This window comes from Urocitellus parryii, chromosome 7, assembly GCF_045843805.1.
Source record: "Urocitellus parryii isolate mUroPar1 chromosome 7, mUroPar1.hap1, whole genome shotgun sequence".
Taxonomy (NCBI): domain Eukaryota; kingdom Metazoa; phylum Chordata; class Mammalia; order Rodentia; family Sciuridae; genus Urocitellus; species Urocitellus parryii.
This window is the reverse complement of record NC_135537.1, coordinates 156,865,780-156,887,762: the sequence shown is the minus strand read 5'-3', so window position 1 is coordinate 156,887,762 and position 21,983 is coordinate 156,865,780. Positions and strand designations below refer to the sequence as shown.

Sequence of the window (21,983 nt, the reverse complement as noted above, 5' to 3'; positions counted from 1 at the left end):
AGCTTACCCCGACAAGCCTGCCTGTGCTGAAGTATACATGCAGGTTTACTCATGTCTATTTATATAATTGCACTGCAATTATATCTTTGGGTTCAATGTGATGTAGTTAACATGTATTTAAAAGGCTTATAGTGCCTCCCTAGATGACAGATGTTTTGGAAACCCAGAGTAGTGTGAAAAGAGCATCTCTCTTCCTTGTAACCTTAAATAGCCTAACACAAAATTACAGTAATCACAAAAATAGTAATACTTTCACACACCTTCATTGTTTATAAAGCACAATTAGGTCTAGTATATAATTTAATTTTTAGAAAAATATCTGAGACACCGGTTTCATTGCCCTTATTTTACAAATGAGAAGTTCTGAGATGGTAGGTGATTTTCATATATCAGAGTTGGTACACAACGGAGTGGGACTCAAAACATGATCTCTTGAGTCTAGTGCCCGTTTCATTCTATAGCTCTAAAGAGTGGTAATAACAGGGACTGTCATCAATGCAGTGATAATAGGAGTGCTTACTACTTGCGAGAAGTCCACAACCTGCTGTTTAGAAGTAGCTAGGATTCCATCATGTCTAATCCACTGACAATGTTCTTTTCTATCTTATTACCTGGCAGATGCCTTCACATAATTTTTAAGTCCTGTCTCAAGATAAGTCTTCATCTGTGAAGCCTTCTCTGATCCAAAGGGAGAGTTAGTTGCTTTCTGTTTTGTGTATCCAAGGGATCTCATCATATCTGCCTCCCAACCCTTGTCAGCCTAGACTGTAACCCCTGATTTGCATGTCTGACTCTAAATCCAACTGTGAGCTCCTAAGATCAGAAACTGTCATTTATTGTTATTTATATTCGCAGTGTCTAGCAAGATGTCTGGCACGTATCAAGCTCAGAGTAAATTTTGAACAGTATCCATCTAATTTCTGGAAAAAACATGATGGGAAGTATTTGTAATTGAGGTTGAGTCAGTGTAACATCATCACCCCACTATACTGAGAATCTGCCCATCAAGTTCTGCCTACTGTCTCTTAGGATGAGAAGTCAGAAATCTAGACAGAGACACTTACATTATTGACTCCACTTCCAAACACCAATATTGAAAACAAAATTATATGTGATCAAACTGTTATTCTATTTCTTAATGTTGCTAGTCTCTCCCCCAAACCAATCTTCTATCATATTAGCACACTCTAAGAACATATTGGAGCTGGAATGAATTGCTGAAAACTTTGCAGTTCAGTACCCTGATTTTATATGTGAGGAAATCAAGATACTGAGATGCCCAGTGACTTTGTGTAAGGTTTCCTGTTTGGTTTGTGGAAAAGAAAACCAGTGAGCACATTCCAGTAATTCTTGCTACTTCCATGATTGAAAGGAGGAAAAAGGTTGATAATAAAAGCAAAGTCCAGAGGAGAGAATACTGGTTTGATAACCCACCCACTCCCCACTCAAGAAAACAGTAAGGTTAAAACAAGAACTCCCATAGTTTTGTTTCCGCTGACCACTTTTAACAGAGAGAGATAGAGAGAGTTAGTCCCTTGACTGAACGGTTTGCCAGAGGGCTTTCGAAAACATCAAGTATTAACCTGGAGAGAAATTAAAACCAAATTCTATACTCCCAAACAAGAAAAGTCCACATAGGCCTTTGTAGCAAAGAATTGTCATAAAGTGAGACATTAGGATGGGATGTGAAGTATAATCTCATTTGAGAAATTCCAGCTGTCAATGCAAACACACTTGGTTCTAGTCTAGCCCCCTGGTCTTGGGTTTTACCACCACGGACAAACACCTAGCTTTATTGGCTTTCCCACCTGCTGTTGGTAGAAGAATTTTTTCCTGTCTTTCTCAACATGTGTCACACATGAGATAAAACACTCACTGAAAATTATGGACCCCCTGATGGAATGGAATGAATATGGCATGCTACCTCCTTAGAATATTCCCCCCAAACTGGAAAGCCCAGTATATCCATGAGAAAAGCAGTAAAAAAAAATGTAAGGGGGGCTGGGGATGTGGCTCAAGTGATAGCATGCTCGCCTGCATGCACGGGGCGCTGGGTTCGATCCTCAGCACCACATAAAAATAAAGATGTTGTGTCTGACGAAAACTAAAAAAAAAAAAAAAAAAAATTAAAAAAATCTCTTTTTCTCTCTCTCTCTCTTAAAAAAAAATATGAGGAACATTCTACAAGATAGCTGACCAGAACACCTGAAGACTAAGTCCTAAATAAGGAAAGGTTGAGAAGCTGTTAGAGCCCAAAGGAGATCAAGGAGACACAATGGCTAAAGGCAATGTGGTATAACCAATTGGATCATGGAGAAAAAAAGGAGCCTTTTTATTAAAGCAATCTGAAGTTTACTTAATGGTAATGCACTCAGATTGGCTTCTTAGTTGTGACAAATGTTCAGTACATGCTAATGTAAGACATTAACATTAAGGGTAAAGAGTATACAAAAATTCCATTTATTATCTTTGCAACTTTTCTGTAATTCTGAAACTCTTCAAAAGCAAAAATTTTGCTTCAAAAGATGACAACTAGAAAGGCTTTTTAAAATGTAGTAAATTAGATCCAAATGTTAGTTCGTGTCTAGATAGAAGGTGTATGTTGAAGAACTTTGATCAGGTTAATCTAGCATAACATCTTATTTTCTGTCTGTTTAGTTTGCTTTTTACTAGAAGATGAGCAGAATAGAACTTCATTCTATCTAAGAAACAGTGACTTCTGAAAATAACATCTAAACATATTTGGGACAGGAAGCACACAGGATCAGAAGTAAACGACTGGTTTCCAGACTTGCTTTCTGCTAGCCTGCATCAGAAACTTAAGTCAATAATTTCACCTGACGTGATTTGCTTTCTTAGCTGGAAAAGGGAAAATAATAGTGCAAATGTAGTTCGAGTTGAAAGAGGTAATGTAAGTGAAGGTGTTTTAATAAACAATACATGCATTCATATAATAGGTTATTGTTCTTCTGTGAGCTTTGGAGACAAGGTGACCGTAGAAGACAGAATAATGGTTTTCCCCAGATGTCCACATCCTGATCCTCAAAATCTGTGAATGTGTCACCTTTTATGGCAAAAGAGAGACTGTGTAGATGATTAGGTTGAAGATCTTGAGGTGCTCATTCTAGATTGTCTAGATGGGCTGAAGGCAATCACAAGGGTTCTTTTAAGTGAAAGGAAGGAGGGTCTGAGTCAGAAAAGAAGATGTGGTAATAGAAGCAGAGGCTGGAGTCCTGGGAGGAGGGACCAAAAGCCAAGTGATGCAGACAGACTCTAGAAATGGAGAGGCAGTCACAAATTCCCTCATAGTGCCAGAGGTACGCAGCCTGGTCGACACCTTGATTTTAAGGCATCCAACCTTCAGAACCAGAAGCTAAGTATGTATAGTATTTAGCCAGCGAATCAGGGGCAATGTTTTACAACACCCATCGGAAACAAATACAATGACTTTATACATAAAGTCTTAACAGGGGTGTGTAGAAGGGTGCTGGAGGGGAGATGAGCTTCCTGGCAGTGGGATCCTCTTTCCTTCAAAAGGAGATGAATAGGAGGTTGGCACTGATCACATAGCGATCTCGTAGGGAAGCAAGCCCATGTCCTGAGTGACACCTGACGTCAGAGTTGGTGGAGCCTGTTGGTCAGAGATGGACCAGGAGAAAGGGAGAAGCAAGCAGTGAACACTGATCATGAACCAACAACTGGAAAGGCACCCACACAAGCACAGGGGCTGAGTGGGGAGAGGTGACAAAAGCTAGAGTTTCAAGGCAGATGATAGAAGAGCCAGAGAGATGAGCATAGGGGGCAATGCATTGGCAGTGCAAACTGGCCAACTACGTGGGAGAGCCCCACATGGCTGCTGCCCACAGGCAGACTCTACCACCTTGTTCCACCTACCTACCCTGCTTCCCTATGTCCCTGCATTGGAAAGGAGCCCTGCTTGCCAATAAGTTGCCCAAACTAAACTCTGGGAGCTGTGTATAAAATTCCTCCCCCTCTGTCATCCTCTACCCTTATTATAAATCCAGAAACATTGGCTAAGAAGGGTTGGGGGTGGGTGGTTACGGACAGGGGACTAGCTTTGATCTTCTTCTGCAGATCTTCAAGCAAAGTCAAGAAGAGCAATTCCCATCCAGAGAATACAAGTCCCCACCTCAAGATTTGAAGATGTTATGTCAGAACATATCTATTTCATCTTCAAATGTTGCCCATGATCAATTTGGAATGAGATTTTTAGCAGTCTTTTGTGGCCTTTCACACAGCCAAGGAGACCAGGGCCTTAGTCTTATAGCAGGAAGGAAATGAATTTGGCCAAGGACCTACATGAGCTTGGCTTCAGATGAGCAAGCAGTCAGACTGACACCTTCTACAGCCTTGTGAATCTCTGAGCAGAGAATTCAGCTAAACCCTGCCCAGACTCCTGAACCAAGGAAACTGTGAGACAATAAATGTGTGTCATTTGAAGCCGCTAAGAAAGTGATAATTGCTAAGCAGCAATAGAAAACCAGATACCATTTAACACATGGAGGAATGAGGGGGGTGTGGTGCATGACCCCAGTGAGGACAACCTGGATTATCGAGGACTCCCCACATTCCAGCTTGCTTTCCTTCCTTGAGTTTTTTTTTTTTTTAACTTCCTAGGAGTTTTGGGATAAAAAGAGCTCTTATATTCATTACTGATGTCAAGCATGAGACTTTTTTTAAACAAAGAAAACTGGCCATTTTGAAAAACACAGTTAATTAGACATCAGTGTTCAACCACAGGTGGTAGGGTATAATTACCTTCATCTTCTCGTAATCTTGAGATTTTAAAAGTATCTAATAAGGAACGGGTGGGAAATAGCATGTTGGGAGAATTTGTGGGCCTGCGTGAACCATTTCTAGTGAATTTTAGAGAAAGCGTCAGAGGATGGGGTGGTGAGCCAACACAGCTTCTTGGTTCCAGAACAGATAAGCAGCAGCTAAGACTTCCTCTATTAATCATTCCGATGGCCCAGAAACTCAGTTTCATGAACTTTTGTTGTTTCTAGATTTCTGTGGAATAGTAATTGCTTGGAACTGTTTACCATCCTCCTATTCTTCCCAGAATCTCTCTCTAAACACTGAGTGTGGTCCATAAGATCTTCCGGGGGCTGGCTTCTGACCATTTCCAATCTCAAACCAACTTGCCTCTGTCACTTGACACTCAGGCCACAGTGACCTCTGTCCCTTTCTTATATGTATAATACCCATGCTTGCCTCCAAGCCATTACTCAGGCCCATTTTTTTCTTTCTGGAATAATTCTCTAAGCACATTTATTATCAGACTGGTAACGTTTCTCCTAATCTTCAGTCTTAGATTCCTTTGGCTTCCTAAGGGAGGCCCTTCCTAATCTCCAGACTATTTCTATTGGACTTCAAAGCCCCAGCGCTTTCCCTTTGGACTGCAGTTTGTACTGTTTGCTGTGAATAATAATAATAATAATAATAATAATAATAATAATAATAGCACTTCCAGGGATGAGGAGTAGGTATCTCCTGAATCAGACTGTTGTTTCTTTTTCTTTTAAGAGTCAAAGATTCCTGTCTGTTCAGACCCAAATAAATTTAGCAAACATTGAGCTTCTGTTGCTTGACTATATTCTGGAGAGGGAGGTAGGTAGAAGATGAGGTCCCTGTCACCAAAGTCTGAACCCTCCCTGGAGTCCTCACTGCTCCTATCTTGGTCCACATCACCCTCTTGGATCGGGTCGTCTGCATTCTGCGGTAGTTTCAGTCCCTCCCTAGGCTTCACAGTGCCTTTAGAATACAATCCAGACTCCCAGCTGGAACAGCACTCCATGATCAGACCCTTGCTGCTGTCCTAGGCCTTAGTTCCCTGAGCTCTCCTGGCTTAGTGTGTCACCTGCTGCCAGGCCTTTGTCCATCTTGCTTCTCTTTCTGAAACACCACTTTGCCTTTTTCTCTCCAGCAGAATCTGACTAGCCCTCAGGGCATTACCTCATCTGGATGCCCTCCTTCCCATCTCAGACTTGGTAGCTCGAAACTCTCTCCATGACAATCTTGGAAATACTATAAGATGATACTAGACATTTCTCAGCTCCTTCTCACTATCCTCAGCTCTTGGAGGCCACAGTGGAGTCTCCACTGGGACTCAAGATCTAGTATGGCCATTCTGAAGGCAGGTGCTCAGGGAGAGCTTGCTGGACAAATGAGCTGATGAGATCCGGTTCAGTGGCCTGGGTGTGGTGCTTTAGAGGTGAAAGAATCTAAGTGAGGCTCCCTTCTGCTCTGGACTTCATGACACTGGAAAAATACACACCCCAAGGGTTTTATGATCCAAATGGGAAGCAAGCCCGCAATTCTGTTGTTCCTGTCTGAAAAGGAGGATGGAAACTTCCCTTTCTAACATTAGCACACAAAGCAGGTTCTGGGGGTGATAAGGGGCTGCTTGGTGTTTAGCAACTGATGCCCCCCCTGGTCTGTCAGCTCCAAGAAGTTAGATGTCATCTTTTTTTTTTTTTTTTTGCAATCTCAGTTCTTAGCATAGCATCTCCTTTAAGACCAACACCCAATGTTCCTACTGTTATGGATAAATATAATGTGAAGAGACAATATTGGCACAAATATTCCTGAAATGTGTTAAATGTGTGTTTATGCTAAATTATAAATGTGTTATATACATGTTATATATATATATGTATGTATATACATATATAATATGTGTATATATAAAAATATGTGTATATATATCCATATATATCCATACTTCATTATTTTATAGATATACTTGAAATGCTAGTAAACAAAGTCTTGTGCTAATTCTTCAAAAACATGATCAACTCAATATTCTTTGCTTTTATAGTGTTAATTTAGAAGTGTGTCATCCCTTACTTAGACCAACAAAACAAAACAAAACAAAATCAAACAAAATCCACCTCATTAATGTTTCTGCCTGTTATCCCCATCACTGTGACAATAGCTAGCATTAGAACATACATCTCTTTTGTCTCTCTGCAGAGCTCAGGAATCTCTTATTTTCAGAAGAAAGATGTCTAAACTCCTAAACACTGAACACAAAGAGTCTCTTAACCTGCCTCCTACCAATCCTTGCTAGCTCCTCGCTCATGATCCTCTCTCGTTGGCCCTGTTTTTCTTTTAGCGACAGGAAGTGTCAACATGTATTTTCACTCCTCTTTGTGCGGTCTGATATTCCTCACCTTCTCCTCTGTGTCCACTTTGAGCAATCCTGAACATTATCAAGATTCAGTTCCAACTTCCTTCCTTCCTTAGCTTTACACTGAGATACTTGAATCTGGAAGAATGCTTTGCGCTGTAAGCAACAGAAAGCCTGAAATGATGTGGCCTGAACAATAAAAAGTTTGTTATTCTCACTGAACAAAAATCAGTGGTGAAGCAGTCCCATGGTTAATTCATCCCTCAAGTTAACCATAAAACATATGGGTTCTTAGCCAGGCACAGTGGCACACTCTATAGTCCCAGAAACTCGGTAGGCTCAGGCAGGAGGATCGCTTGAGCCCAGGAGTTCAAGACTAGCCTTGGTAACACAGAAAGACCTTGTCTCATAAACAACAAAAAGAAGATAAAACAAACAATGTGGGTTGCTTCCATCTTTCCATCCTTCCATCTTTAGTGTGGTTTTTGAGCCCTAGTTTATCCAACAGACTTTTTCTCACACTATGTCAGATGGAGCTGCCTGTCACATGTTCATGTCTGTATTAGACAGTTCTGCAGAGAAACAGAACCAACAGGATGAGTAGGGGAAAAGATGAAGGAAGAAAGGATTGGCTCACATGAGTTTGGAGACTTAAAGATCCAAATCCTGCAGGGAAGAGTTGATGTTGCATTTAGAGGCCAAGAGCTTTGGAAGTCATAATTCTCTCATTCTCTAAGGACCTCAGTCTTTTTCTCTTAAGAGTTTCAATTACTTGGTTGAAGGCCCACCTACATTATTCAGGGCAATTTTCTTTACTCAAAATCTACCCATCTAAAAGTTATTCTCATCTAAAGAAACACCTTTACAGCAACATCCAGACACATTTGACCAAATATCTGAGCAAGATGGCTTAGCCAAATGGACCCCCCAATATTAGTGATCCAAATGTCTAAACAAATCATTAGCAAGAAAAAGAAGGAAATCCCATGGTTCACACAGATATTAACCAAGGATGACCCTCTGGTCCTAAGAACAGACTCCTTCCCTGAGCACATGGAGATTGAAAGGTCAAACAAAACCTGAGCTTTACCTGCAAGGATCCTGGTTGTGGGTGGGGTTCAGATGAAGGTAGTTATTTGATCAGGTAAACAAGAAGTTCTGTTAAACATCAGGAAGGAACAATTGCGATACTTCACATGTTGTAAAGACCCAGGTTACCATGAGTCATGGGTTTATGACATGTTTTAGATTCTATGTTCGCCTTGAGTAAGAATCATGAATCAGTTACCTCTTTATTAGCACCCAAGTCAGTGCTTGGCATTAGGTAAGTCCTTCTTAAATGCTACCGAACTGACCAGAGTGGGGTATTCTGCAGTCAAATTAACCTTGCACTTGCTTTTGCGACAGAGCTCATATGTGTCTCTTCACTATAAACTTTGCTGAAATCTCTCATCACAACTGATAGGCCAGCCAGGCCTCAGCTGGAAATGAGGGAAACTCACACTCTTTTAAATCAACATCTAAAGGAAAGATGAAAACTCTTTCCTGTGATTCTGTGAGAAGCAACAACCAACTCAAAATCAGGCCTTTGAACATATGTAAAGAAAGAATATGACAACAGAGGGAAAACCATTAAAAAAAAATGTAAGCAGAAAAGCAAGATGTTGCAGCGAACATCCGCTGTCTTTCATGGGTATGTCCGTCACTGCCAGGGATGTTCTCAGGGGGAGCGGGAGAAGGAACTTAGCAAGACTTATTATAACCTGGAGGGAATCCTCTTTGTTCTTTTAATTCCATATTCACAAAATACAAGAACGTAATTATAAATGTAATCTCTGGGCTATCTTGAATTTGAAAAGCAGATTCCCCAGAGGAAAAAATAAAGATTCTGTTATAAAGGGATACTCCTAATTATAAGTGTCAAGTGCCATATGGATACCATTTAACATGAACACAGCTTGTGTCAATTAAATTATTATAAAATTATAAAATTAAAAAAAATATTGGAAGATTATTAGAAACCTGGTCATTCCTACGTGAATTAACCAAGTCCAGTTTCTACGTACCCTGGGGCCAAAGAACAGGTGAGACACTGCAATTTTATAAAATTAATAATGTTGGTTTCTGAGGCTATTTGGCAACCAGCTGGTTTTTTCCTGGGTCGTCCCCTCTCCCTTGCCATCCCTGAAGAATGCCTATTATTGCCTTACAATGCAAATGAGAAAAGAGATGCTCAGAGGAGTTGGGTAACTTGCTTAGCTCTGCACAGTTCACATAAAGACACTACTGAAAAAATAGAAAATAAATAATAAAACAAAACAGAGCAGCCAAGAATGTACCAGGTTACTTGGGTCACTGCTTTTTTCTACCTGCCACCAACCATAGAACCTTCAAGTGACACCACTGGTCCTCTACTCCCCGAGTGGGGACCACACATTGACTCCTCTTGAAATCTCTATCATAAAATATCTCACCTGAATTCCCTTCAATATTCTTCCTCTCTCCCTGGTCTCTTTTCCCACTAGAGACTCACAGCAGCAGAATAATGAGGAACATATTGAGGGTGAAAGAAATGGGAGAAAACAAGGACCCTCTAGCTTGCTTTGAAACTAAAGAAATGTGATGCTTGTGGCTCTAACCAGTCTTTGGTTCATGTCCTCTGTCTCCATGCTGACGGCATCCAGGGTGCTGTTATTTTTAGCTGGTGCTTGGCCCAGCCTGCTGACTCCTGACCATGGGTGCTGCTGAAGTGACATCAGTGACAGCAGGTATCCCAGCAAGTGTCTTTGCCATGGTCAGCCTTTTCCTATTTCCTGTTTCACTACTGTTAAGAACGGTCCTGCCTCACTGAACCAAATGTCAGCAGCCAGAGCTTCAGCCCCCTCAGGCCTCCATTCTCTGTCCATGGAAGGACCTGAGAACTGTAGGCTCAGATGTAAAATTATGTGTTGTGATGAAGTTGCCACTTACTGATTAAACCTTCCCTTGAGGAAGTCTGCATCCAACATATAGGTTAGACTATGCTGCCTTATTTAATATATTTCATGCCATGTATCAAGTAAAAATTCTGGAAATAGCAGTTTTTTTCCTCAAAATTCTTTAAAAATCATTTAAAAATTAATTATTCCATGAATGGTACATATATATGGATACAAGAAGTTCATTCTATACATGTCTACAATGAGGAATTCTCGAGTCAGGATACTTAACATTTCCAACTCCATAAAAAAGTTTAAGAACAGAATTATTTTTAAAACAAATAATAATAAATGTACATTTACCTGGAACAAAGCTTCCCTGGACCACCTCCTTGTATGCCCACCAGCCTTCATGGATTTTTGGTGAATTCTGTTGAGCTAAAGAAAAAGCAAAAGAGAGGAGAGAATAAGATGATAGTTCCAAAGTACTGTATCCTGGATGGCCCAACAGGAAGGGTAAATGTCCATGAAATAACCTGCTCCTACCCCCAAACTGCACTATATCAATAATACTCCTTCTCCCTTTTCTTCAAATATTTTATTAACATCTAAATATATCTTTATAGATTTTCATAAAAAGTACTCAAAATTTTAGTGAAAACAAAAAAGACAGTAATTTAAGTCCCCTGCTATTTCTCTTGACTGTTCTCTTTTCCCTTTCCCTACACATAAACACACATGCAAACACACACGTGCATGCACACACACACAATACCCTATTGGACCAGAGGGTCAGAGGTGGACTGCATCCTACTGCCAGGCCAGAACCCTGAATGTGCATAGAAACCCTGAGTTTGCAGAGATTGGGAGTTTGTTGAAGGAGCCAAGCTAGAAGGCTACAGAGTAAAACATTCAGCTTTCCTAAAGTCCCAAGAAAGCAAAAACAAGAGTATAAATAACCATGGGAGAAAGGGCGGAGGACTCAAGATATTGGAAAATATTATAGGGATCTGTGAGGTCATACTGACATGACCTCCGAATAATCTTTGAAGTTATAACAGGTGGCAGGTGAATTGGGAAAATTAAACTTTCCCAATTTTATATCTATCTATCTAATATACAAGTGCATATATATATATATATATATATATATATATATATATATATATAATCTCCAAAACATAGGTGGTGACACATGAACTTATGTTTATCCCTTTATTTATTAAAATGCATTCATATTTAATTTCTCAGTCACCTTGGTATAAACTAAGGTAGATTCAATCATACCTGCAATTTAGCTTGTAGACAGTAAATGCTAAACTTACACTTTCATTTTCTTCTTTAAATCATTTCTTTGCAGCCTCCCACTTCACAGCCAAGGTTGTAATACTCAACATTCTGCGTTAGAAGGCTATGGGTTGAACACAGGGCTTTGTATGGAGAGAGGATTTGCTCAATTGCTTCAGGTTGCAGATGAGCTAGTGTTGCTGAGCTCCAGGGGTCTTTGCATAGCGTACAGTAGAGGTTTTTTTCTGCGTATGACAATAAGACCTCTGCAGTTTGTAGCTCTGTGGTTGAACCACACTTTGTGGATAAGGTTGAGTAAAAAAGAAGTCCACTCTTTCTGGAATTGCCAGTGGGGTTAGGGGACTTCAGAAACAAAAAGAAGAGGGACAAAAAACCTACTTAATGACCTGGGATGCTATCATCTTTCCAGATGTGAAAGCACAAATCTATGTAATAGATGCATGAAAGTGCACTGAGTCTCCCAGTACTCTGTCCTCCCACGTGCTGTGGATAGAGTTCAAGTGTTTCTATTGCCCTTGAGGAAGACCCTGAAGACAGCTAAGTTGAAAGCCAGTGCACCTGCTCTGGGGCAGTTGGCCAAGGTGGGAAGTGACCTCACAACAGAGCTTGGAAAGATTCTGTCCAGCCAGGAAGCCCAGTGGAAGATTCAACAGAACCTTTTTGAATTTATAGCAACAGGGAAAGACAAGGAGATTTGATATCAGTCAGCAGCAGCCCTTCAAGCCTGACAAAGTGGAGAAAGCAGATCAAAAGTTGCATGGTTGCAGAGCTCACCAGTCGGTGAATAAAGGACCTTTGTCTTGGTTAGAGAGAAATGGGTTAGACCTCAGCAAGGGTTCAGATTTTTCTCTGGGTCTTGGCACTGCATGATCTACCCTCTCTTTCCACGACAGTTCATTGGAGGGTCATTGTCATCAGAGCAAGAGGAGATCCCCGAAGGCTTAGAATTAGAAATATATGACATCAGAAGTTACATAATTCACTCACACCGACTGACCATTTTATGAAATTCTTTGTAATAACTTGTGTCGTGGCATCCCCTCCTCCACAGAAAATCTTAACTAAGCTTCTCCAGAAATCTTCACCACAATTGATTTTAGGACTATCAGCAAAAAAAAGGCTGTACAAAAGAGTTCAATTAGGTAAACTTCCTATTTTCCTATTGCTCTATTTTACTTGGCCACTGGCCTGAAAGTTATCAGTACTCCAGATGCTGAACGCCCTTATACTAGTTTTTCACAAACATTTATCCAGTACAGTAGTTTGTAGAAGTATGTTTGCATATGCAAATTGTGATTAAAAAAAAAGTTAAATCCTTTAACAAGGACTCTGGCCTTCATCTGGAGCTTCACAAAGATGTCTACATTTCTAAGAGAAGTTACTAATTGGGCTCCATGGTAACAGCTGGTAGGGGAAGGGGAAAAGGGGGAGAAGAAGCTCTCCCCTTCTCAGGTGTTGTCCTTGAAGGGTTAACTTGCCCAAAACAGGAAAGAAAAAGCTGCTTTTGTGTGAACTTCTGCATACTGTGAACTTCTGAGCCCCTCTCCTTACATGCTGGGTATAAATTTCTGAAACTACCTGAACTCAGGGTTAAGAGGATTAATTGATTATAGTGAAAGCTTTACCCTCTGAACCTGGCTGCAGCCAAATAAAACTGTTTCCTGCTATCTTCAGCACCTTGCCTCGTCTGTCCCCTACAACACTTAACCCAAACTAAATACAATTCACAGACAGTACAATCTACACCCCATCCCCCCAAAAAGAAACCATCAAAACTAAACTTTGATATCTCAGTGAACTTGAAAGTCATGGAGCATGTCCCCAGTCTGGCAAAGATATATATTTCTAACAACCTAACAGACTGAACTCTGACCATCACTTTGCTTCAGAGATAAACCAGGACTGGTTTTCCTTATCACAGACAGGAACTTCTGAGTTTTATCAAAATGCCTCAACTTGTATCCAAACTGGACTCTTGCCTGTCATTGAACAATTCGAATAATAAATACAGTTTTCTTTCTAGATTCTCAGAGCCAGTTAAGGAAGCCGCCTTCTCTTGCATATATTTCATTATTCAAATAAGGATCCACTCAGAACTAAAACATCTTTGTTTTATATAAGACTATCACCATATTGCTTCAAAATTTTTATTCTATTTTTTGTGGTGCTAGGGATTGAGCCCAGGGATGCGTGACACTGAGTTACATCCCAAATCCTTCTGTGTTTTAGTCAGCTTTTTCACTGCTGTGACTAAAAGATCTGACCAGAACAAGTTTAGGAGAGAAAAGTTAATTTGAGGGCATATGTTTTCAGAGGTCTTAGTCCATAGAAGACCAGCTCTATTCTTTGGGGCTTGTAGGTGAGACAGAACGTCATGGTGGAAGAGAGTGGCAGAGGGAACAAGCTCACATGATGATCAGAAAGCAGAGACTCCACTCTCCAGATACAAAATATATACTACATAGCCATATCCCCAGTGAACTACTTCCTCCAGCCACACCCCACCTGCCTTCAGTTACCACTCAGTTAATCCCATTAGAGATTAATTCACTTATTAGGTTAAGGCTATAACCCAATTATTTCTCTTCCAAACCTTCTTGCCTTGTCTCACATGTGAGCTTTTTTTGGGGGGGCGGGGGGAAGCGGGGGCACCACATCTACACCATAACACCTTTTTATATTTTATTATAAGACAGAATCTTGCTAAGTTGCCCAGGCTGAACTTCAATGTGCAATCTTGCCTCAGCCTCCCCAGTAGCTGGAATTACAGTAGTGTGCCCCTGCATCCAGTGCCCAACTTTTTATTTACAGTGTTTACAAATATCATTTCAAAAACTTAACAGGTTGGGGATATAACTCAGTAGTAGAGCCCTTACCTAGACAAGCAGAAGGGCCTGGGTTCAATTCTCAGCACCAAAAAATTTTAAAAAATAAATAAGTGAAAGAGAAATAAAAGAAATGTAATTTATAATAATACACATTTCACTGTGTAAAAGCTTGAATATAACAATTTAGAATAAAGATTAGCAAATTAGTGCCTCCTAGCTAAATAGGGCCCACTGACTATTTTTGTATGACCCAAGAGGTAAGAATAATCTCAAATCTTTTAAATGGTTAAAAGAAATCAAAGAATAATATCATCTTGTGACTTGGAAAAATTATATTAAATTCCAATTTTAGTATCTATAAATAAAGTGTGGTTGGCATATAGTTTTGTCTATTTGTTTACATATTTTCTAATGGGTGCCTTCCCATAAGAAGGAAAAAGGTGAATAATTGTAACAGTGACTGTTTGGAGCCCCGGAGTCTAAAATGTTTCCTCTATGATTGCTGACTAACAAAAATTGACTGCTAATTTAAATATGTAATTTCAAAAATCAAGCAAATCAATATAATGAACATAATGCTTTGACTGTGATATAGAGCAGGAATACAGAGAACACAATTTAAAATAAAATATTGTATATTTCCACATATAAATGGGCACCAGGCATAAGCAAACAAAGTGAAGTTGGAGGCTTGGTGGAAACGTTATATCGTATTGATTGTATTGTAGACTACAGAATCCATGAGGAAAACTGCTCTGAGTGGTGTGATTTTTCCAAAATAGTGAACAACTCCTTTCAGAGTTCAAAACAAAATAAAATACCACCTTCCCTTGATTTGCACAATATTTGTATTGCTGAAGAAGTTATATTAAGATTTTTGTAAGAGATGCTGTGTGCTCAAATGCGAAATAAGGTTTGTAAGTTCAGATAAGTAAAATGGGTTTTCACACACTTGAATGTCTGCTGGGACATGGGATAATTTCTCACTGTTTAAAACTGTTTAATATATCACAGAGCATACAGCATTCTTCCTCCCCTTTGGTCATAGCTAATTGCAACCTCTTTCATTAGAACTATCTCGAGAACCCTTGTTAATTTCCAAAATAGTTGCCCAGGAACAGTGACATCCCTGTTGACAGCTGCGGACCTCGGGGACTTTTTAGAGCACTATGCACATCACCCTGATGAGTTAGAGCGAAACAGTGGGTTGAACACTCAGCAGAGGAGGGAGTTTTATCTAAACAGGTGAAAGATAAATCTAAAGATGCTCTAAATTGTAGCATTGTTTTGAGTACATTTACCACCTCATTCAAAACTCAATTTTTTTTTTTCCTATTCTTCTGTCATTTGACAATATCCTTTAAAAAAAAATACTGTCCTTTCTACACAGGTAAAAAAGTGGAAGCAAAAACTAATTCCCATCAAGATGGTTAAAAGGGAACACTAACTCTAATAAAATCCTGAGTAAAATGAGCAGGTTTTCAGAGTTTTAGGTGCACTCACATTTAATCTTTTCCACTTGCATACCCACCCTGCAAAGAATGTATACCCATCTGACTAAAAATCAATTTAAGAGACAAAGTTTAAAAGGAAGGAGAAAAAGAAGCCCCTGGATAACTAAGAGTGCTGCAAGTGCCCAAAATGTCGCTGAAAACTTCAGCTTTGTCCAGGCAGTTGCAAGACATTTCACTCCCTCATCACCTCTGATCATTGCTTCTTCCGCTTTCTCACCGATTCAAAAGCAGAATCATGGGTGCTTTTAGAAGGGTGATGAGACAATCAGACCATCTGAGCAAAGACTACTGTAAAGGTCGAAACGCGAAACTCCTGTTAGCTTTCTTTGACACGTATTGTGAAGGACCAAGCTCCCCCTCCAAACATCAATGGCCTAAGTTGAGCCCATCTGATGCCTGTCAATTACAGACTATGACAGTGGCAGGCTGCAGTTGAAGAGACTGATGATGTTTTATATAATATGTTTTCAGATGCCCCTGGATGCCCAGTTTAGATTCATCCTGTTTGGCAGTTTAGAAAAACAGAATGGTACATTTAAAAGGTACCTCATTTAAAGTTCTGCCACAGCACTACAAGAAGCTGCGTCCAGACAGAGCACCTACAGAAATGCTGGATTCCAATTCTAATGCCTCTTTCCAGGTCCTCGGCGGTAACCTTGTTGTTTAGAGTGAGTGGAGAGCTGATTGGGAATTCTTCAAGAGCACACAAGTGAAGAGAGAGCGGCCGGAGCTTCCAAGGTGTTCTCTGATTCTCTGCTTATAGATTGGAATTTCTATACTTAACCTGCAACCAGCCCCTGAGAAAACTCCAGGTGTCTAATAAAAATAAACAAATAAATAAATGGTGTTGACAATAAATGCTGTCATCACTGCCAGATGAGGAGATATACTCAGCAAGAGAAAGCAGTTCAATTTTATTCTCTCTCTCTGTTTTCATTTTTTTTAGTTGTGGCAGTCGAGAAACTTAGACTCTCAGGACTTTGTCTCATTTTAACTGCTTTTGGTACAGATGAGGAAACTGGACCACAAAGAAGGGAGGTCACTTACAAAAGAATGGGTTCTTAGAAGAGGGCTCAGCAAACTTTTCCTAAAAAGGACCAGATAGTAAATATTTCAGGCTTTGAAGACCATGCTATCTTTGTCCCAACTGCTCAACTTTGTCATTGTAGTAGAAAAGCACCATATGGGATATGCAAACAGATGCATGTGGCTCTGAGCCAATACAATTTTATTTATAAAAACAGACAGAAGGCTGACTTTACCCTGCAGGCCATAGTTTTGTGACTCCTGTCTTAGAACTGGAAAGGGATTCTGTCATCTAGTTCTGCTTCTGATTCAGATGTTTAGAAGTGAGCTACTTTAATGAGAAAATCAGAACTAATTTTGATATAAAAGCGCTTATAATTACATTTTTATAATATTTGATCAATATACATTGCAGGAAGTATACATTTGGATCAGCTAGTCATGAAATTGGTCACCACACCCTACGCCACATTCAATATGTCCCCCTTTCCACCCCAATTCCATTGTGCTAAGCTACCAAAGGTGGAAGAGTCTTGTAGCAAAAATGAGTGTCCCAAAGCAGTCAAAAAGGACCTGAATATGTTTCTGTATGACTCTGAGGAATCTCACTTGTTTCCATAGACAAAATAATCGTATTTTCACATGTGAATGCTTTTACATCATTGTGAAATTAACTTCTACAACTCCCTTCTATTTAAATAGAGTTTTTTTTTTCAATCCCTATTATGAGTTGCAAGACAGAGTAAGCAACTTTGCTAATTTAGGGTCAGAGAAAACACAACTACAAAATACTTCCATGTGGAAATTATAGTGGTCTCTTGACAATATTCCAAATTCAAAAGCAACACCTGTGAGTACACAGGTGAGGTGGGAAAGAGAATGGTTCAAGAGGGAGAATAGAGGAGCCCTCACAAAAGGATCAGAGGCAGAAGAGAGATGGCTTAAGAAAACTCCACCATCAGTCAAAACACATCAAACCATAAGCGTGCACACTGCAAAAATGAGCTTTGAGCTCTGGGTCGGTACAACTATACCGATGCTGGATGATGAATGATTAGAAAAGACGGATCCGAATCTATGGGAGGGACATTTAGAGTACCTGCTATCATGGTGATTACTTGCTTTTAATGTGATAGGAGGAACCTGAAAAGTTGTTTCCCTAAGAAACTGCTTTTCTGTGCCTGAGGAGGTAACTCAGAGGAGGAAATGCTCAATCTACTGACTGGGAGAACACCAGATGTTGGAATGCAAAAAAAAAAAAAAAAGGTCCTTCCAGACTTGAATGCATGATGCAAAGTACCACATCCCCCAGGACATCACTGTTTTTCCTTTAATGGCCAATTCTGCCTCCTAAGTGGGAAGCAGAAGTGTGGAGAGATCACCACAGGACACACGCATGACTGCCCCCGTGCACTGCAGGATACCACTGGACCCACAGGGGTAATGTCCTCCCTCAAGTGCTTGACTTTGATGCTACTGGTGGGCCTTTCCTTTTCTCTGCGCACCCCGCCCCCCGTATTAGGTGTTATTCTGCATTTTAGTGTTTACATAGAGTTTCACATTTTATCTGTTCCTCTGTCATTCTTCCACACTGAATGTGTCTCATTATTTATGCAAGGCTTAGTATATAACAGGTGCTTAGTAAAAGGTGAATGCATGTTAAATGCTGTAGTGAAGTCTATTACACAAATTTGGAGTCTGGCTCACACAATCCCTGGGAGGTTTTAGGCTATATCCAAAGACTTGTTGGTGTGATGCCTGTATTGGTGGTCAGTGGGAATGGGGACAGAAATGTTTCCAAGTTGGTTGGCAGATGGGAAAGCCCCAGGAGCTGACACCCTGCCTGGGTACATCAAAGCCATGGCAAAGCCAGTTCTATTTTGCAAAATGTGTTTCATTTCAAAGCAAGGGGGATGGTGAAGGCCATAACATGAACCTGATTACATCACCGCTATTCTTTCCTTTTCTTGAATTGGTGAGACAAGGATCAAACTCATTTCTGTCTTTTCATCCTTTGTGACCTCCAACCCCACTTACCATAAGAGCTAACCAGAGCATCAAGGTTTGAGATAACTGGGTGACAAAGTAACTGCTCCAAGCAGAGAAGACGGGCATGACCTAGAATCACTTCTCACGTTGGACAAGACTCAGGCAAGCTGATGTCAAGGCTATATTTAAATTAGGAGATGAGGAAAGAGAAGCCTGCATCATCTTTACCTTTTTAGGCTTAGCATGAGATCATGGTTAAAAGAGTCCACGGTAACTGGCTTTGAAAATCAACAAGAGGACTTGCCTCAACATGGCTGATTTTTTTTTTTTTTTAGCTTGGTATTCTAAAATTTCTGCAATTTGGATGTATCACACTTTCCAATCTCCTTTCTCACGATTTTACAAAATTTGTTCTACCTGGTGTCCCCACAGACACCATGGTTATTACTTTCTTACTCGTGCAAGGACCCCTCCCCACTTTCTTCTGGAATTCCCTCTTTTTCTACTGCTCCTTGACTCATTTTACTCATTTCTCAAGGCCTCCTCAATTCCCATTCCTTTGGAGAAACCTCTACTAATCATTCCTCATCTGCTGTAATCCCTCACGTTCCTCAATCTCACTGGCTCCTCTCAGGGCTTCAACATTTATTGAGTACTTAAGATGTTGAGGAAGCATCCTAAATGTTGAGGATACCCAGGAAGTTCTTGTTTCCTAAGAAGTTCCTGGAGGGAGACAGGAAAAAGCAAACAACTGGATTAACATATGAGGAGGATATCAAGAAAGTATTCTGCAGCATAAGAGGGCGAAGCAATAGAGTGAGAGAAAGATGCAAAAAAAAAAAAAATGATGGTCTTTGAGACTGTGACTCAACTAAAGGTTTAAATGACAAAAAAAAAAAAAATCTGGCCTTGTGAAGATCAGCAGTGACAGTATTTCAGGTCACTTCAAGGATTCTAAGTGGGTGAGAAGAAGTTTGGCTTTTTCTAGAAAGATAAAAGTAGAAATTACTGGTAAGCCATGAAAGATGCAGCGGGAGAGAGCCCCAGACAAGGCCTAAAGGTGTGGGTAGCATCCAGGGAGGAGATCATGGGGGCTTGAGCTTGGTGGTGCTGGTGAGGAACGCAACACAGCGTGTTCTAGAGGAAGAGGGAGCAAGACTTGCTCTTGAACTGGAGCAAGGAAACGAAGGAATGCACATCCAGGGTAACTCTTACCTTTTTTGGCCTCAGGAACTAATGCTAATAGTTGTTATGGAAACCTGGGAGACTTGGGAGGTGTGGCTTTGGAGCCCACAGTGGAGTTCAGAATGCCATTTGAGATGGCAGCCAGCGCTGTCAGGAATGTTGAGTAGGTAAGTGGGTGTGAAAAGAGTTCTGAGGAGAGGTCAAGAAGAGACTTACCTCTATGGCTCTTGGACACGCAGATAAGATTTAAAGCCATGGGCTTGAAAGAGGTCACAAAAGAGAATGTGAAAATTCACAGAGACCCAAAAGGACTCTGTAAAGAGTTCTGGCATGTTCAGTATTTAGAGGTTGACTAGAGGAGGAAAGGCACCAAATGAGATTGGGGGAAAGAACCAGTAAGAATGGAGGAAGAAAAGGGCAGGAAAGAAAAGAGTTGTTGGGCACCATTCCAGGTATCTTCTCTTCTCTCTCCCTTATCTGTGCGTGTGTCTCTCTCTCTTTACGCACATGCACAATTTTATTTTAGACTAGTTTTGTATTCATAAAAAATTAGAAAGACAGTAAAGAGTTCCCATATATTCCTTACCCAGGCTCCCCTGTTACTAATACCCTATGTTATGATGGTACATTTGTCACAAATAATGCTCCAGTATTGATATATTATTATTATCTAAGGTCCAGATTTCACTTCTTTTTTCCTATATTTTTAACCTTCAGTCCTTTGTAGGCTCCAGGAACCCACACAGGATCCCATGTTAGGCTGAGTTGGCATGTCCCCTTAGTCCCCTTGTGGCTGCAGTGATATTGTCACATATTTTTATTTGCTTTTCTTCCTACTAGCTTCTTTCCCGGACTAAATTAAAACTATTTCAAGTGTAAATGTTATGCCTCGTCTCCCACCATACCACACATATAATGAGTGCACCAGTGTAGAAGAAATATTTTTTAAAAACCCTAGGAGGTGGAGCAGGACCTGCAAAGCTCCATTTAGAAAAGGTCCACAAATCTTAGACCAATGCCCACCCTTCAGAAAACTCTCCACTTTTACCCAAATTAATTTTCATGATAAAGAGTCCTTAGAACTTAGGAGCAGTGTCACTCAACAATAACATTAGTGGAATGCAAAGGAAAATGGACAGAATGATTGTCTCTAATCTATTTAATTGTAAGAGTCATTATGTCGTCTTCTTTCGGCAAACATCACTTCTTATGCTGTTTTCCCATTCTTATTTTTAATGTGCACATAATAGTCCGATTAGCAGAGATGCTATAATATACCAATTACTCTTTTCCTATTAGCCATTCAGTTGTTCAAATACCATAATTAACTTTTTTAAGTCTACAGCTTCCCCATTTCTGAACCTCCCTTTAAAACTCTGATGCCACAGTAGTCATCAGGGGACATAAGTATAGATGTTAAATAATTTTGTAAAAAAATGTTCTAGTAGAGACTGGGGTTGTAGCTCAGCGGTAGAGCACTTGCCTCACATGTATGAGGCACTGGGTTCGATCCTCAGTACCATATAAAAAAATAAATAAAATAAAGGTATTCTGTCCATCTACAACTAAAAAAATATTTTAAAAAAATGTTCCAGCAATCAGCATTGCCAATAAATGGAAGTGATTATTTCTGGAAGGAAAATCTGGGGTTCTGTCAAGACAAATAAATAATGATAGAAAGATGCGAATCCATTTAAAAATAATTTTGGCTTCCACCAAACAAGCAACTGATCAAGAAGTATTACTACTTAATGAATGAATCTCTACTGCCACAAGTTCATGAGATGAACATTTCATCAATCAAGAAGCATTTCAGATTCCATTTTTTTTTACTATTATTTATCATCTTGGAATCAGGTCAAGATAGATTTTCTATAAATATTATAGCTCAGTTGGGTAGTAGAATATACTCATGTTTTTAAACAAGTGAATGAAACTTCTCACCCCAGAGTTCAAGGCCATGCCCAGGTTCACCCAGCTTCCCATAAACCGCAACAATAAGGAGAATGTGTATGTGTGCCATATTCAAAAGACTACAATCAATCCATTTTAAAGTTACAAT

General features: G+C 40.0%; 1 protein-coding gene across 1 annotated transcript in view; it reads right to left on the bottom strand.

The window, feature by feature from the left end:
• The window catches only part of Ca10 (carbonic anhydrase 10), a 466,337-nt gene that overhangs the window by 379,751 nt on the left and 64,603 nt on the right, over window positions 1–21,983 (bottom strand). Inside the window, exon 2 of the mRNA XM_077801340.1 lies at window positions 10,435–10,509. Coding sequence (XP_077657466.1) covers window positions 10,435–10,509 — 75 coding nt within the window. The remainder of the gene's footprint in view (window positions 1–10,434; window positions 10,510–21,983) is intronic.